The following is a 15161-nucleotide window of genomic DNA, read 5'->3' as shown; positions in this document are numbered from 1 at the left end:
ACAGCATAATAATGATCTCTGATTAGTGATCATAATAGGGCACCCCATCAGGAAAGGAAATGTGATGCTCTCAGTTTTCTGCTTTTGCTCAGATTAGGACTGTGTTGTTTAGAAAACTGCTATTGCGTAAGGAGTAGTTGGAAATGATGAAAATGTGTGCCTTATAGTGAGTGGAAGAAGAGAAAATATGAGAGCTGTCTTAAATAGTTGAAAAGTGTCATTTAGAGAATGTAGTTCTGCATTGGAAAGCAAAATCAGGACAGATGGATAGACAATATGGGGCTATGGAACAGCAAGCTTCCTGCCACTGGGTGTATTTAGCTAGTGACTGATCACCATTTTTCAGGAATTCTTTCTTTGGGTGGGGGTAGGAGCTGGTTTAATTTCAAAGATTTTTAATTGTATACTTGTTTTTAGGTTCTGAATTTTTGTATTTTCTTTTATTAGGTTACACCCCTGCAATTAAAGGACAACTCTTACATGTTGATGCCACTACCAGCATGCAATACCGGACGCTTTTAGAAGCAGAAATGTTAGCAGTAAGTCTAGAGTATATTGATGATATGCATTCATGCATGAAATACAGATTTGTTTCTAACTTTTTAATATAAAATTTAAATGAGGAGAGTCCTTCAGTGATTCATCTTCTTATTCAAGGATGACAATGTGCTCTTGGTCCTATCTTGAGAAGAGGTATGGATTCCCAGTGCTATGGACTTCCTTTGGCATTTCTCTGTTGCTCTTCTAGTAAGGGGAGGGGACAAATATGAAAAGTTGTTAGAATATTCCTTTTAAACTTTATTATATGGATGGACTAAATCCCTCCTAAGTTTTAAATAAGGTAATTTTTTACCATATGTTTTCTTGCCCTATTTGATTCCTTTCTCAAGGCTTAAATAATGTAATTCATTGTGCTTTTAACTTGATGAATAACATAAAAGGAAAAAAAAAAATATTATCAATACCCTGGATTACTCCATAGTAGAAAAAGAAACAATGTGGAAATGCCTGTGATTAAAATTGAAGATTGGAGACTCATTAATCAGGCAGATTATTATTATTTTTTTTATCAGAGGCAACAACAATAATAACAAAAGCCACCATGCAGAATGATGGTTATTCAGAGAGGATACTTTTGTATAAGATGGTACCATAAAATGGTCTCAGCATCACGTGCCCTATATATATATATATATATATATATATATATATATATATATATATATATATATATATGTTCTTATTAGGTGTCATTGAGTCAGTTCCAACTCAGCGACCCCATGTGCAACAGAACAAAACACTGCCCAGTCCTGCACTATCCTCAGAATCATTGTTATGCTTAAGCCCATTGTTGCAGCCACTATGTCAATCTGTCTCGTCGAGGGTCTTCCTCTTTTTCACTATGAAAATTTCACACTTCCAAGAATATATTTATTAAACTGGAGTATTCAGCATTTTAATGAATTCCTGAGCTGTTGCTGATAGTTGTTGGCAGTTCCTGGGGAGGAAGCTTTTGCTTTGCAGAAATGCCAACCTTTGGCAGGTGGAATATGCCACAAAGCACCATGTCAGATCTTTGACTGTTGTTCTGTCAGTGGGAACCCCAGGAGGCACTGGTGGCCAAAATTCTGTGGGACAATGTGCATTTGACTCCATCCTACCTCATCCTGAGCCTCTCACTTAATAGATGAGGCTTAAGGAAGAATTGGGGATGTTGGCTATTACTCCATTAAATTAACTGGAGTGAATTTGCAAAACTGTAGCCTGATTAATGTAATTAGTGTCACTAAATTGTACACTTGAAAAATTTTGAATTGCGATATATATATTTTTACGCAACGATAAAAAAAAAAAAGGCCTGTAGCCTGATTTCTTGTTTTTAAAGTTTTTTTGACCACATTGTGACTTAGTATTTCAGGGAGCTAGATGTGACCACAAATACTGACCTTTAGCCACAGCAGGATTAAAAAACTGAAAGGGACATTCTGTTCAGCTCTGTAGGAAAATAAGTTTTAATTAGTCACCAGTGTGTGTGATTTAATTTCTAAGGCTGTTCTTACACTATGACATTTTAAACTCTAATGTTTTTATTTAACATTTGGTTTGTAGTTCCACATCATTGCCAGTTACCCCCGAGTATGGAACATGCCACAGACATGGCAGTGTGAACTAGAGGTCTATAAAGCCACCTACCACTTCATCTTTGCACAGAAGAACTTCTTTACAGGTAGTTTACTAATAAATGTAAATATAATGGAAATTGATCACAGTAAACTTGTTTGCATTCAGTAAGTTTTCCTTTTAAATTTAACATAGGAATATGATGACACTATTTATACTTTCTTACTTTTACGCTTCATTTTGGAACAAGAATATCAAAGGGAAATTTAAAATATGGGCATTTTGTGTTCTGTTCTAATCCAGACAAGGAAAATATGATCTAAAATTGAGCTTAGAAGTAAATGAGATAACTCAGGCTGGTGCTTTGTATCAGCCTAATGGGAGAAAGATGGAAAGGTAAACCAGTTTCTTTACTGGTTCCAGAAGTAGCATCAATATATCTTCATTATTTTGTTTAATTTTGTAATCCCGAAACAGTATATTCTAATAGCCAAATATTTTTGTATTTGGAATCCCTGCTTACTAGTTCCTGTTAGCATGGATAATTGTCTCGGTGCTCTCACTAGTTCAAAAAAATCTTTATTTTTATTGTGCTTTAAGTGAAGGTTTACAAATCAAATCAGTCTCTCATACAAAAATTTATATACACCTTGCTATATACTCCTAATTGCTCTCCCCCGATGAGACAGCACACTCCTTGCCTCCACGCACTCTTTTCGTGTTCATTCTGCCTGCTTCTGACCCCCTCTGCCCTCTCATCTTCCCTCCAGACAGGAGATGCCAACATAGTTTCACGTATCTACTTGATCCAAGAAGCTCATTTTTCACCGGTATCTTTTGTCTACCCTGTAGTCTAGCCCAATTCCTGTCTGAAGAGTTAGCTTTAGGAATGGTTCCTGTCTTGGGCTAACAGAAGGTCTGGGGACCATGACCGCCAGGGTCCTTCTGGTCTCAGTCAGACCATTAAGTCTGCTCTCTTTACGAGAATTTGGGGTCTGCATCCCACTGCTCTCCTGCTCCCTCAGGAGTTCTCTGTTGTGTTCCCTGTCAGGGCAGTCATCAGTTGCAGCCGGGCACCATCTAGTTCTTCTGGTCTCAGGCTGATGTAGTCTCTGGTTTATGTGACCCATTCAGTCTCTTGGGCTTATAATTACCTTGTGTCTTTGGTGTTCTTCATTCTCCTTTGCTCCATTTGGGTTGAGACCAATTGATGCTGCTTGATAGCACTTAAGACCCCAGAAGCCACTCTCCAAAGTGGGATGCAGAATGTTTTCTTAATAGATTTTTTATGCCAATTGACTTAGATGTCCCCTGAAACTATGGTTCCCAAACCCCTGCCCCTGCTACGCTGGCCTTCGGAGCGTTTGGTTTATTCAGGAAACTTCTTTGCTTCTGGTCTAGTCCAGCTGTGCTGACTTCTCCTGCATTGTGTGTTGTCTTTCCCTTCCCCTAAAATAGTTCTTATCTACTATCTAATTAGTGAATACTCCTCTCCCTCCCTTCGCCCTCTCGTAACCATCAAAGAATATTTTCTTCTCTGTTTAAACTATTTCTTGAGTTGTTATAATAGTGGTCTGATAAAATATTTGTCCTTTTGCAACTGACTAATTTCATTCAGCATAATGCCTTCTAGATTCCTCCATGTTACGAAACGTTTCACAGATCAATCACTGTTCTTTATCGGTGCATAGTATTCCATTGTGTGAGTATACCATAATTTATTTATCCATTCATCCGTTGGTGGGCACATCGGTTGCTTCCATCTTTTTGCTATTGTAAACAGTGCTGCAGTGAATAAGGGTGTATATGTATTTCTCTGTGTAAAGGCTCTTATTTCTCTAGGGTATATTCCAATGAGTGGGATCGCTGAATCGTATGGTAGTTCTATTTCTAGCTTTTTAAGGAAGCGCCAAGTTGATATCCAACGTGGTTGTACCATTTTACATTCCCACCAGCAGTGTATAAGTGTTCCAGTCTCTCTACCACCTCTCTAACTTTTATTATTTTGTGTGTTTTGGATTAATGCCAGCCTTGTTGGAGTAAGATGGAATCTCTTTGTAGTTTCGATTTGCATTTCTCTAATGGCTAATGATTGTGAGCATTTCCATGTCGTGTATCTGTTAGCTACCTGAATGTCTTCTTTAGTGAAGTGCCTGTCATATCTTTTGCCCATTTTTAAATTGGTTTGTTTGTCTTTTTGTAGTTGAGTTTTTGCAGTATCATGTAGATTTTAGAGATCAGGCGCTGATCGGAAATGTCATAGCTAAAAACTTCTTCCCAGTCTGCAGGTAATCTTTTTACTCTTTTGATGAAGTCTTTGGATGAGCATAGGTGTTTGATTTTTGGGAGCTCCCAGTTATCTTGTTTCTCTTCTGCATTGTTGGTAATGTTTTGTATACTGTTTATGCCATGTATTAGGGCTCCTAACACTGTCCCTATTTTTTCTTCCATGATCTTTATCGTTTTAGATTTTATATTTAGGTGTTTGATCCATTTTGAGTTTGTTTTTGTGTATGGTGTAAGGTATGGGTCTTGTTTCATTTTTTTGCAAATGGATATCTAGTTATACCAGCACAGTTTGTTAAAAAGACTGTCTTTTCCCCATTTAACTGCTTTGGGGCCTTTGTCAAATATCAGCTGCTCATATGTGGATGGATTTATGTCTGGATTCTCAATTCTGTTCCATTGGTCTGTGTATCTGTTGTACCAATACCAGGCTATTTTGACTACTGTGGTGATATAATAGGTTCTAAAATCAGGTAGGGTGATGCCTCCCACTTTGTTCTTTTTCAGTAATGCTTTACTTATCCGGGGTCTCTTTTCCCTTCCATATGAAGTTGGTGATTTGTTTCTCCATCTTATTAAAAAGTGTCACTGGAATTTAGATCAGAATTGCATTGTATCTATAGATGGCTTTTGGTAGAATAGACATTTTTACAATGTTAAGTCTTCCTATCCACGAGCAAGGTTGCTTTTCAACTTATTCAGGTCTCTTTTGGTTTCTTGCAGAAGTGTATTTAGTTTTCTTTGTATAAGTCTTTTACATCTCTGGTAAGATTTATTCCTAAGTATTTTATCTTTTTGGGGGCTACTGTAAATGGCATTGATTTGGTGATTTCCTCTTCGATGATGCTCTTTTTGTTGGTGTAGAGGAATCCAACTGATTTTCGTATGTTTATCTTTTATGCTGATACCCTGCTGAACTATTAGCTTCAGTAGTTTTTTTTTTAAATTCTTTAGGGCTTTCTCTGTATAAGATTATGTCATCAGCAAATAGAGATACTTTTACTTCTTCCTTGCCAATCTGGATGCCCTGTATTTCTTTGTCTAGCCTAATTGCTCTGGTTAGAAGCTCCACTACAATGTTGAATAAGAGTGGTGATAAAGGGCATCTTTGTCTGGTTCCAGATCTCAAGGGGAATGCTTTCAGACTCTCTCCGTTTAGGATGATATTGGCTGTTGGCTTTGTATAAATGCCCTTTATTATGTTGAAAAATTTTCCTTCTATTCCTATTTTGCTGTTTTTATCATGAATGGGTGTTGAACTTTTTGAAATGCCTTTTCTGCATTGATTGATAAAATCATGTGGTTCTTGTCTTTTGTTTTATTTATACGATAAAAAAAAAAGATTATATTAATTGTTTTTCTAATGTTGAACCATCCCTGCATACCTGGTATGAATCCCACTTGGTCATGGTGAATTATTTTTTTGATATGTTATTGAATTCTATTAGCTAGAATTTTGTTGTGGGTTTTTGCATCTACGTTCATGAGGGATATAGGTCTGTAATTTTCTTTTTTTGTAGTGTCTATATCTGGTTTGGGTATTAAGGATATGCTGGCTTCATAGAATGAGTTTGGGAGTATTCTGTCCTTTTCTATGCTCTGAAATACCTTTAGTAGTAGTGGTGTTAACTCTTCCCTGAAAGTTTGGTAGAACTCAGGAGTGAAACCCTCTGGGCCAGGGCTTTTTTTTGTTGGGAGGTTTTTGATTACCTTTTCAGTCTCTTCTTTTGTTATGGGTCTTTTTAGTTGTTCTACCTCTGTTTGTGTTAGTTTAGGTAGGTAGTGTGTTTCTAGGAATTCATCCATCTCTTCTAGGTTTTCAAATTTGTTGGAGTATAATTTTTCATAGTAATCTGATATGATTCTTTTAATTTCAGTTGGGTGTGTTGTAATATTGCATTTCTTATTTGGTTTATTTGCTTCATGTCCTGTTTGTGTTTTGTCAGTTTGGCCAGTGGTTTACCAATTTTGTTAATTTTTTTTGAAGAATCAGCTTTCAGTCTTGTTAATTCTTAAAATTGTTTTTCTGTTTTCTATTTCGTTTTATTCTGCTCTAATTTTTATTATTTGCTTTCTTCTGCTGCCTGAGGGTTTCTTTTGTTGCTCTCTTTCTGTTTGTCCAAGTATCTTGCAGGCTTTTCATTGGGTGCGTAAACATTTACTATGGTTGTATCCTCGTGGTATTTTGTCCCTTTAATCATTATGTACTGTCCTTCCATATCCTTTGTGGTAGATTTAACTTTAAAGTCTATTTTGTCAGAAATTAATTTTGCCACACCTGCTCTTTTTTGATTGTTGTTTGCTTGATGTATTTTTTTCCATCCTTTGAGTTTTAGTTTGTTTGTGTCTCTAACGTGTGTCTCTTGTAGGCAGGATATAGATGGATCGTGTTTTTTTCTAATGCATTCTGCCACTCTGTGTCTCTTTATCGATGCATTTAGTCCATTTACATTCAGGGTAATTATGAATAGGTATGAATTTAGTGCCATCATTTTGATGTCTTTTTTTGTGTGTTGTACACAGTTTCTTTTTCCCACTGAATTTTTTGTGCTAAGTAGTTTATATATTTTCTTTTCCTCTTATTCGTTGTTGTTGATTTTGTTTCTGCTGAGTCTCTATTCTTTTCTTGTAGTTTATTTTGATTTGTAGGATAGTTTGTCTGCTTTGTGGTTACCTTAATATTTACCCCTATTTTCCTAAATTTAAACCTAACTTTTATTTCTTTATATCACCTTGTCTTCCTCTGCATATGAAAGATCTATGATTACTTTTCTTAGTCCCTCTTTATTGTTCTCTTGTTTTACATAATAATATCGCTGTTACCTTGTTTTGGGCTTTTTTTTTTTTTTATAATCTTGCTTTGTGTTTTTGGATTTCCCTGTCTGGGTTGACTTCTGGTTGCTCTGCCCATTGTTCTAGTCTTGGGTTGATACCTGATATTATTGATTTTCTAACCAAAGAACTCCCTTTAGTATTTCTTGTAGTTTTGGTTTGGTTTTTAGAAATTCCCTAACGTTCTGTTTATCTGGAAATGTCCTAATTTCACCTTCTTATTTGAGAGACAGCTTTGCTGGCTATATGATTCTTGGCTGGCAGCTTTTTATGTTCAGTACTTTGTATGCATCATCCCATTGCCTTCTTGCCTGCATGGTTTCTGCCGAGTAGTCCAAGTTTATTATTGACTCTCTTTTGTAAGTGACTCTTCATTTATCCCTGGCTGCTCTTAAAATTCTCTCTTTATCTTTGGTTTTGGTGAGTTTGATTATATGTCTTGGTGACTGTCTTTTAAAACCTACCTTATGTGGAGTTCAGTGAGCATCTCGGATAAATATCTTCTCATCTCTCCCGATATCAGGGAAGTTTTCTGCCAAGAAATCTTCAACAATTCTCTCCTTATTTTCTGTTATCCCTTCCTGTTGTGGTAGTCCTATCACTCGTAGGTTATTTCTCTTGTTAGAGTCCCACATGATTCTTAAGTTTTCTTCATTTTTTTAAATTCTTTTATCTGATTTTTGTTCAAATATATTGATGCCAAGTGCTTTATCTTCAAGTTCACTAATTCTGCCTTCTACATGCTCAATTCTGCTCCTCTGAGTTTCTATTGAGTTATCTAATGCTGTAATTTTATTTTTAATCTTCTGAATTTCTGATTGCTGCCTGTCAGTGGATTTTTCCAGCTTATTAAATTTTTCGTTATGTTCCTGAATAACCTTTTTAATTTCTTCAACTGCTTTATCTGTGTGTTCCTTGGCTTGTTCCCTTCCTGATATCTTGAAGGGTTCTGTATATTAATCTTCCGTGTTCTGCTTCCAGTAATTCCAGGAAGGCACTTTCATCTAGAAGATCCCTTGATTCTTTGTTTGAGAGCTTGTTGAAGTGATCATGGTCTGTTTCTGTATGTGACTTGATACTGAGTGTTGTCTCCAGGCCATATATAAGTGATTGTATTAGTTTATTGCTGACTGTATCTTAGCTTCTTTATTTGTTTTAATATGCCCAAATGGGTAGTGAGGTAGATTGATTATTTTCACCTTTGAAACTTTGATGTCCTATCACCAGATGGCTAGAGCCGTTATCAGGTATATCGGTCTAGGAGTCCATTCACTTTTCTTGTGTGGATTCACCTCAAGTGTCTAGGGAGCTGCTTACCAAGTGTGTGGTATAGGCTTTGTCCTACAGTCTTAGAGGGGCAGGGATGTTTGGTGTAGGTATCAGTATCTGGTTGTAGCAGGGAGTCACTCTCTGAATAAGGCAGGGGGCTGAGAATTTTCCTCCAAGTGTCTCTGGGGAAAGCGTGCCCCTCTTTCCTAGAGTGCACAGGTAGGTGGATTCTGCAGACGGACCATGGGCACCCATCGTTTTTGGTTGTAGGGACTGGGAGGTACCCGTTTTCCTTGGACCTGTGTTGTGGGTAGCTGGGTGACCAGAGTGGAGCCACTGGTCCTTAGGCCCCTGATGTGGGTAGGTGAGGACCGTGTTTAATAGACAAAGTGGTGTTAAACATCAAACACCCACCTCTCCACCGCACAGCTGAAACAGCTGTAGTCTACCAACGAGGGTCTGTTCTCCTGAAATAGACCCACACAGGTCCACGCAGGGGGAAAGGTATGCAAAGTCCACGGACGGTTTATACCTGGGCAGGAGCCACTTCTGTCCTGAGCTCCCCAGGTTGGTGGAGCTAACAAATTATCTTTTCCCCCAGTTGTAAATTTATTCCTTCTCCAAGGCTGTTAGGATGGCTCTAGGTGCTCAACAGGGTCTATCTCAGGCCCTGGATATTCAAAAGCCACTGAAGCTGGCTTGGGAGTGGGGGGCCGCGTGGTAAAATATATGCAAGTTCTTAGCTTTTGCCTAGAGTGCCATTATTCTCTGGTTCCGGAAGTGTGAGTAGGACGTGGGGCTGGCTGCTTCTCCCTGAGGAAGCTGCGGCCGAACCCTAGTACCAGCACCTGCAGCCTCTCCCAGGAAAGGTGCTTGCGGGCTCCTGGCGATTTAGGTCTGGTAACTCTTCTCAGCTTCTGAACCGTGTCTTCCTCCCCCTGCTACTCAGTTTGTTTCCTAACTTTGCCTTTGATGTTCAGGGTTCCTAGCTTGTCATAAATATACTTGTTTCACTTGTTTTTTCAGGTCTTTGTTGTAAAGAGTGCTCGCTGGAAGCGTCTGTCTGTTCCCCTCTCTTGGTCCTGTCTCCAAAATCTTTATTTCTTGAAGATACTATGGTAGCTACGCATATTTCATGAGTATAGAGACGTGTAGTCTTGGTTTGCAAATAACACAAATATTGTTACTACATAAAAATACGTATCCTTGTTGAGGCTTCATCTAAAAAGTTTAGCCAAATTGAGTTGTTCTAATTTGCTAGTCAGTGGTACCTCAGAGCAACCTAATCTTTGAGTGCTTTATCCGTTCATCTATCTGTCCACTTCATCCATCCACCCATCCACCCATCCACCCATCCATCCATCCACCCACCCACCCACCCACACACCCACACACCCACCCATGCATCCAATAATTATTTGCTAAGTATTTAGTCTGTACTAAGCACTATTAGATATTTGTAGTGTATAGTGGTAAAATACATGTATATAAGGTATACACAGTTCTGTCTTCATGTTACTTACTAAGTGGTATGACGTTGGCCAAGTTATGTCTCTGTTTAGGCTTCAGCTTCCTTTTCTGTGAAATAGGAATAATAATTTCTATCCTAATGTTTCTATTGGTAGAGTTACAGCTTTTTATAAAGTCACTGTTGCAATATGTTCAATCCTAAGTCTTTTATATTTGTTTTCTGGTTTGGCTGGGAAACTTACCTGGGGGACCAGATAGAGCTTCTGTGTTCTTGGAGTTGTTATGTAATTCTTCCCCAAGGCTTGAGTCAGGGTCCTAGTGGTAGAAATTTTGAGAGTCCCTGGCAAGTTTAACTTTTGTTAATGAAGCTGAATATTAAATAACCAGTTCCCAGTTTGAATTAACTGTCAAATTTATGAAAAAAATAATAGCTAAAACTTAGTGTTTATTAGGTGGCTGGCACTGTTCTGAGCAATTTGCACATATAAAATCATTGAATCCTTGTAATAAGTCTCTGAGATCAGTATCATTATTATCCTTATTTTACAGATGAAGGTGAGTTGCAGAGAAGTCAAGCAATTTGTTCAGGGTCACATGACTAGTAAATTGGCCAAGCTGGGATTTAAACCCAAGTAGTCTGGCTTTTTAGTCTGGCTCAAGAATCTGTTATATAGCCTTCCTGACTATAACCCTATGAATCAGAATCGACTCGACGACAGTGGGTTTTGTACTGTATCCCTAGATTTTTTAATTCTTAACTTTGCTAACCTTTAAAATAGATTGCTGTCTTCAAGTATTTAATTTTTTAACATTATTTTTCCTTCAGACACTTTGCATTCTCAGACTTTGGCAATACTAAGAATAACTGGAATAAGACTATAAATTCTTCATGATTTTTAAATTTCTGTTTTGTGGTAACATTTTCATTTAGACTGAATATTGCATTATTTACTTTTTAACAGCCAAGCACACATTCTTTAAATTGTAATTGTATTTCCCGTAAATTATTTTCTTTCTCTAACTATATGTCTTTCTGATTATGCCTATTGAAATTAACTTTTTTGATCATTGATTTTCTAAAATTTAGTAAGATTAATGTAAAAAATACAGAAAGATACAGAAATAAATGTAACCATCACCTAAGTTTTCATTTGATCATACTGGTTCTGTTTTTTAAAGACATACAGCATAAGAATAACTATAGTCCCTTTTAACATATTTATCCTTTAAAAATATGACTATTAGAAAATAATACTAGTTTAGCCTTTTGAGTGAACACATATAGTGTTTGAATAACTTTTCTCCCAGTTTTATATTTTTCTGTAATATATGAAATTGTCTGTTTGGTGTAAGAGAATGCCTAATATTTCTCAACAGGTATTCTTACCCCAATTATTAGTGAAATGAAATTGTTCTTCAGAGATTTCGGTGTAGTGTAAATATTTCTCAACAGGTATTCTTACCCCAATTATTAGTGAAATGAAATTGTTCTTCAGAGATTTCGGTGTAGTGTAAAGATAGGTTTATAATAAATATAATATAGAGCCCCTGAAATGTGTAAAACAAAGGCAGAAGCCCGAAGTCTCTTCTGGAAATAATAAAGTTGATTTAGATTTACTCTGATAAGGAGGAGAAGAAGACAATTTAACAGTATTGCAAAGGTCCAGTAGCAGCTGATTGACATTTTATAGAGTTTTTTCATACTAACATTTAGATTACCATCTTAATAGCTGTTTACTTTGTTGACTAAATGAGTAAGATAGTCATCAAGAAAGTGCTTCCTCTTTCTATTCATATTATTTGATAGATAAGACCACCTGATAATGAAAGTGGTTTTTGTTTTAAAGAGAAATATGTAATAGAGATGGTTGCTGAGGTTCCTAATATTTTGTCACCATAATTTTTAATATTCATCAGTAAAGATAATTTAGAATCTGGCAGAAAAACTATATTACAGAATAATGACATATTGAAATTTCAAATAAATTATTGAAGAAAAAACTAATAAGATTTTTTAAAATTGCCAGATAACTTAATAAATTACATTGGTTTTTTGAGATAAGTAGTAGATTGAGTTTGTGCTCATTTTCTAGCAGTGAAATATCTCAATTTTTTCAATAATAGAAATGTAAAGTAGGTAAATGCAACCAATTTAAATTGAAAGCCTCTTATATTAATAATAATTCCAAACAGACATTGAGCCTGATCTCTGCCCCCAGAGTTTATGGACATATCTTAATTGTATTCTTTATCAGCCTTAAGTATATGAGACTAGAAATACACAATTGAAACAGGGTGGTGCACTAGAAAGACACAAATGAAATAAAAAAAACAGTATAAGTGAGTGCAGATATGAATTGTGAAGCTACCAAGTACATGTGAGTGAGAATTGAATACAGAAGAAATCACTTAGGTTGTAAGGATAATCAAAGAAAGTAAGGAAAGGCATTAAGGTCTGAAATGGTCTTTGATAATTAATGAAGTAATATTAACTAAGATTTTCATAGTACTTTGCCATTTTACAAAGCATATTCTCTTATACTGCCTTCACAGTGACTCTGAAAAGGGATGGATAGGCATTGTTAATATCCATCCCTGAGCTAAAAATGAGAAAATTGAGGCACAAAAACCTTCATTGAGTTGGCCAGACTCATGAAGCTAATAAGTGGAAGAGACATTTGAGAATAATTTTTTGATTGCCGAAACCTACATAGCTAGTTAGATGATGGAACTAGAATTTAAACCCAGGACTGTTTGGCATCAAAGTCTATGATGTAATACTGCTGCCAGTTGTTACACATACACACGCTCTGAATTTTGTCTGCATAGTGCTGTGTTATGTATGTGAGAATACAAAGATGAGTTTGACACCTCTACGAAGAGACCTTTTATTGAAAGGTTTATTATGGGGAGTATGCATACAAGGCCCATGAACAAAGTAAAGGCCAGAAGAAAAAGTCAAGGAAACCATTGTGATAAGCTCGTTGCTGTCGAGTTGATTCTTATAGTGACCCTATATGACAGTAGAACTATACCATACGGTTTCTACGGAGCAGCTGGTGGATTTGAACTGCCGATTTGGTTAGCAGCTGAGCTCTTAAGCAGTAAACTAATTTATGTAAAGAAATTTTACCCACTGAAATAAAAAAAAATAATATACCAACGTACAAGCAGGCCAAATACGTGAACATGATTTTAAAAAGCAACAACTAAAATATTCAATACATCAACAATCAGTAAAGATGATTGACTATAAAAGATGGCCCAGTCTATGTTTCATTAACCATTGTATTTCCAAAGTCTAGAGCAGAGTAGGAACTCATATATTTGTTTAATGGATAAGGAAATATGAAAAAATACTCAACCATACTTGTAATTAAGAAATGCAGTTAAATTAAGGTACCATTTTTCAGTTAACAATTATCAAATCAAAAACAGAGAGAAAGATATGATGGAGGAGAGGGTACAATGAAATACATAGGCATATACTTCTGATGGAAGTATAAATCAATTCACTTTTCTTGGAAAGCAATTTTATAATATATAATAGCCTTAAAAAAATTCTAAATTTTGACCCAGAATTTCTATTCTGGAATCTATGCTGACACAGTAATCCTAAATATGTAAAATATCTTGCACAAAATGTATATGATAGCTTTATATATAACACAGAAATTTGGAAAGAGTATAAATATCCATCTGTAGGAAAGGTTAAGTAAACTTTGGCAAGTCTCTTTAATGAATTGTTATGCATAAGTTATATAAATGTGTGAAATAACATGGAAAAGTACTTGAGTTCAATAAAAAGTAACATATAAAACACGTGCATAAAGGATAGCGTAAAAATCTACATGAAAAAAGCTAGAAAGAAATGTGTCTACAATGTTAGATATTTGGATAATGGAATATCAGGTGATTTTTTTTTCCTTTTTTTTTATTTTCTTAAAAATTTTGTTAAAAAATAAGTTTATGAAACGTATATTAGTTTTCTTTAGAAATGTGATTAGTAAGTAAACATCTGTTTATTGCCAAATCACTTAGCTATATCTTAATCGCCTTTCAAATATTTTAGTATGAAGGTTCTTTTTTTTTTAGAAAAGAAAAATTCATTTTAAACTAGTGTTAGAATCTTTGTTTTGTCTGTGAATTTCTATTAATTTTACTTTCTCTTCCATATCCCAATAATTTTAGATTTAATTCAAGACTGGTCCAGTGATAGTGCTCCAGACATTTTTTCATTTGTTCCATATACATGGAATTTTAAAATCATGTTTCATCAGTTTGAAATGATTTGGGCTGCTAATCAACACAATTGGATTGACTGTTCCACCAAACAGCAGGAAAATGGTAAGAAATTGTTGAAAATTAGGTTAAGTGTTCTGCTCATTAAGAAAAATACCAGCAAAGAAAATCAGTATTGATTTTATGGTTTTTAGATAGTAGAATTAATTTTTTCCCATTATCTTGTAGACTCTCAGAAGACCATTTCAGTGTTTGTTTTAGACTAAGTATATTGTCTTATTTAAGTTTGCATTTAAGGCAATTTTTAATTAAAATTTTTTGAGGTTAAAAGTAAATTTACTTTTCCTTTTCTTTTTTTGTAGTTTATCTGGCAGCCTGTGGAGAAACACTGAATATTGATTTTTCTTTGCCTTTTACGGACTTTGTGCCAGCTACATGTAATACCAGGTTCTCTTTAAAAGTATGTATAATTATATGCGTTGTTTATTTCACGAGGTTTATTAGTAAGTTTTATTTCTCAAAGCTTTTCTTTTACTATTCCCTGGAAATCTGAGGTATTTTAGTTTTCCTCCATTCATTCAGCCTCATAGAGTTGCTGCTGTTTCCTTTTTGTAGTTAACTGTGCCTAAGAAGTTGGACCCTCTCACCAGCACCACCCCCCCCAAAAATTCCTAAATTGGTTATTTTATTAGAGCTTATTTCTAACCTCTGTGGCTAATCTATACCTTCTCCTAATAATTGTTTCTAGCTCTAATATTCACTAGATTTATGAAGTAGATTTTACACTTCTCTATATTTGATTCCTAATGACAACCAGAAATTCAAGGAATAACCACAGGGACCTTTCTTTCCTTTATCAGAAAGCAGGCTTTTATGTACTTTTAAAGTCGGAATTTTGTGGAGCATCTCATCTTAAGGCATGGACAAGTAGTAGTTGTACT

At 35.6% G+C, this 15161-nt stretch overlaps 1 protein-coding gene across 8 annotated transcripts in view; it reads left to right on the top strand.

The window, feature by feature from the left end:
• BLTP1 (bridge-like lipid transfer protein family member 1) overlaps nt 1–15161 on the top strand; it is a 237041-nt gene that overhangs the window by 74338 nt on the left and 147542 nt on the right. For all 8 annotated transcript variants that reach the window (XM_049885396.1, XM_049885390.1, XM_049885394.1 and 5 more), the window contains 4 exons: nt 448–539; nt 2110–2227; nt 14170–14325; nt 14583–14680. In XM_049885396.1, coding sequence (XP_049741353.1) covers nt 501–539; nt 2110–2227; nt 14170–14325; nt 14583–14680 — 411 coding nt within the window. In that variant the 5' untranslated portion in view covers nt 448–500. The remainder of the gene's footprint in view (nt 1–447; nt 540–2109; nt 2228–14169; nt 14326–14582; nt 14681–15161) is intronic.

This window comes from Elephas maximus, chromosome 5 (assembly GCF_024166365.1).
Source record: "Elephas maximus indicus isolate mEleMax1 chromosome 5, mEleMax1 primary haplotype, whole genome shotgun sequence".
Classification (NCBI taxonomy): domain Eukaryota; kingdom Metazoa; phylum Chordata; class Mammalia; order Proboscidea; family Elephantidae; genus Elephas; species Elephas maximus.
This window is presented reverse-complemented; position numbering and strand designations above follow the sequence as displayed.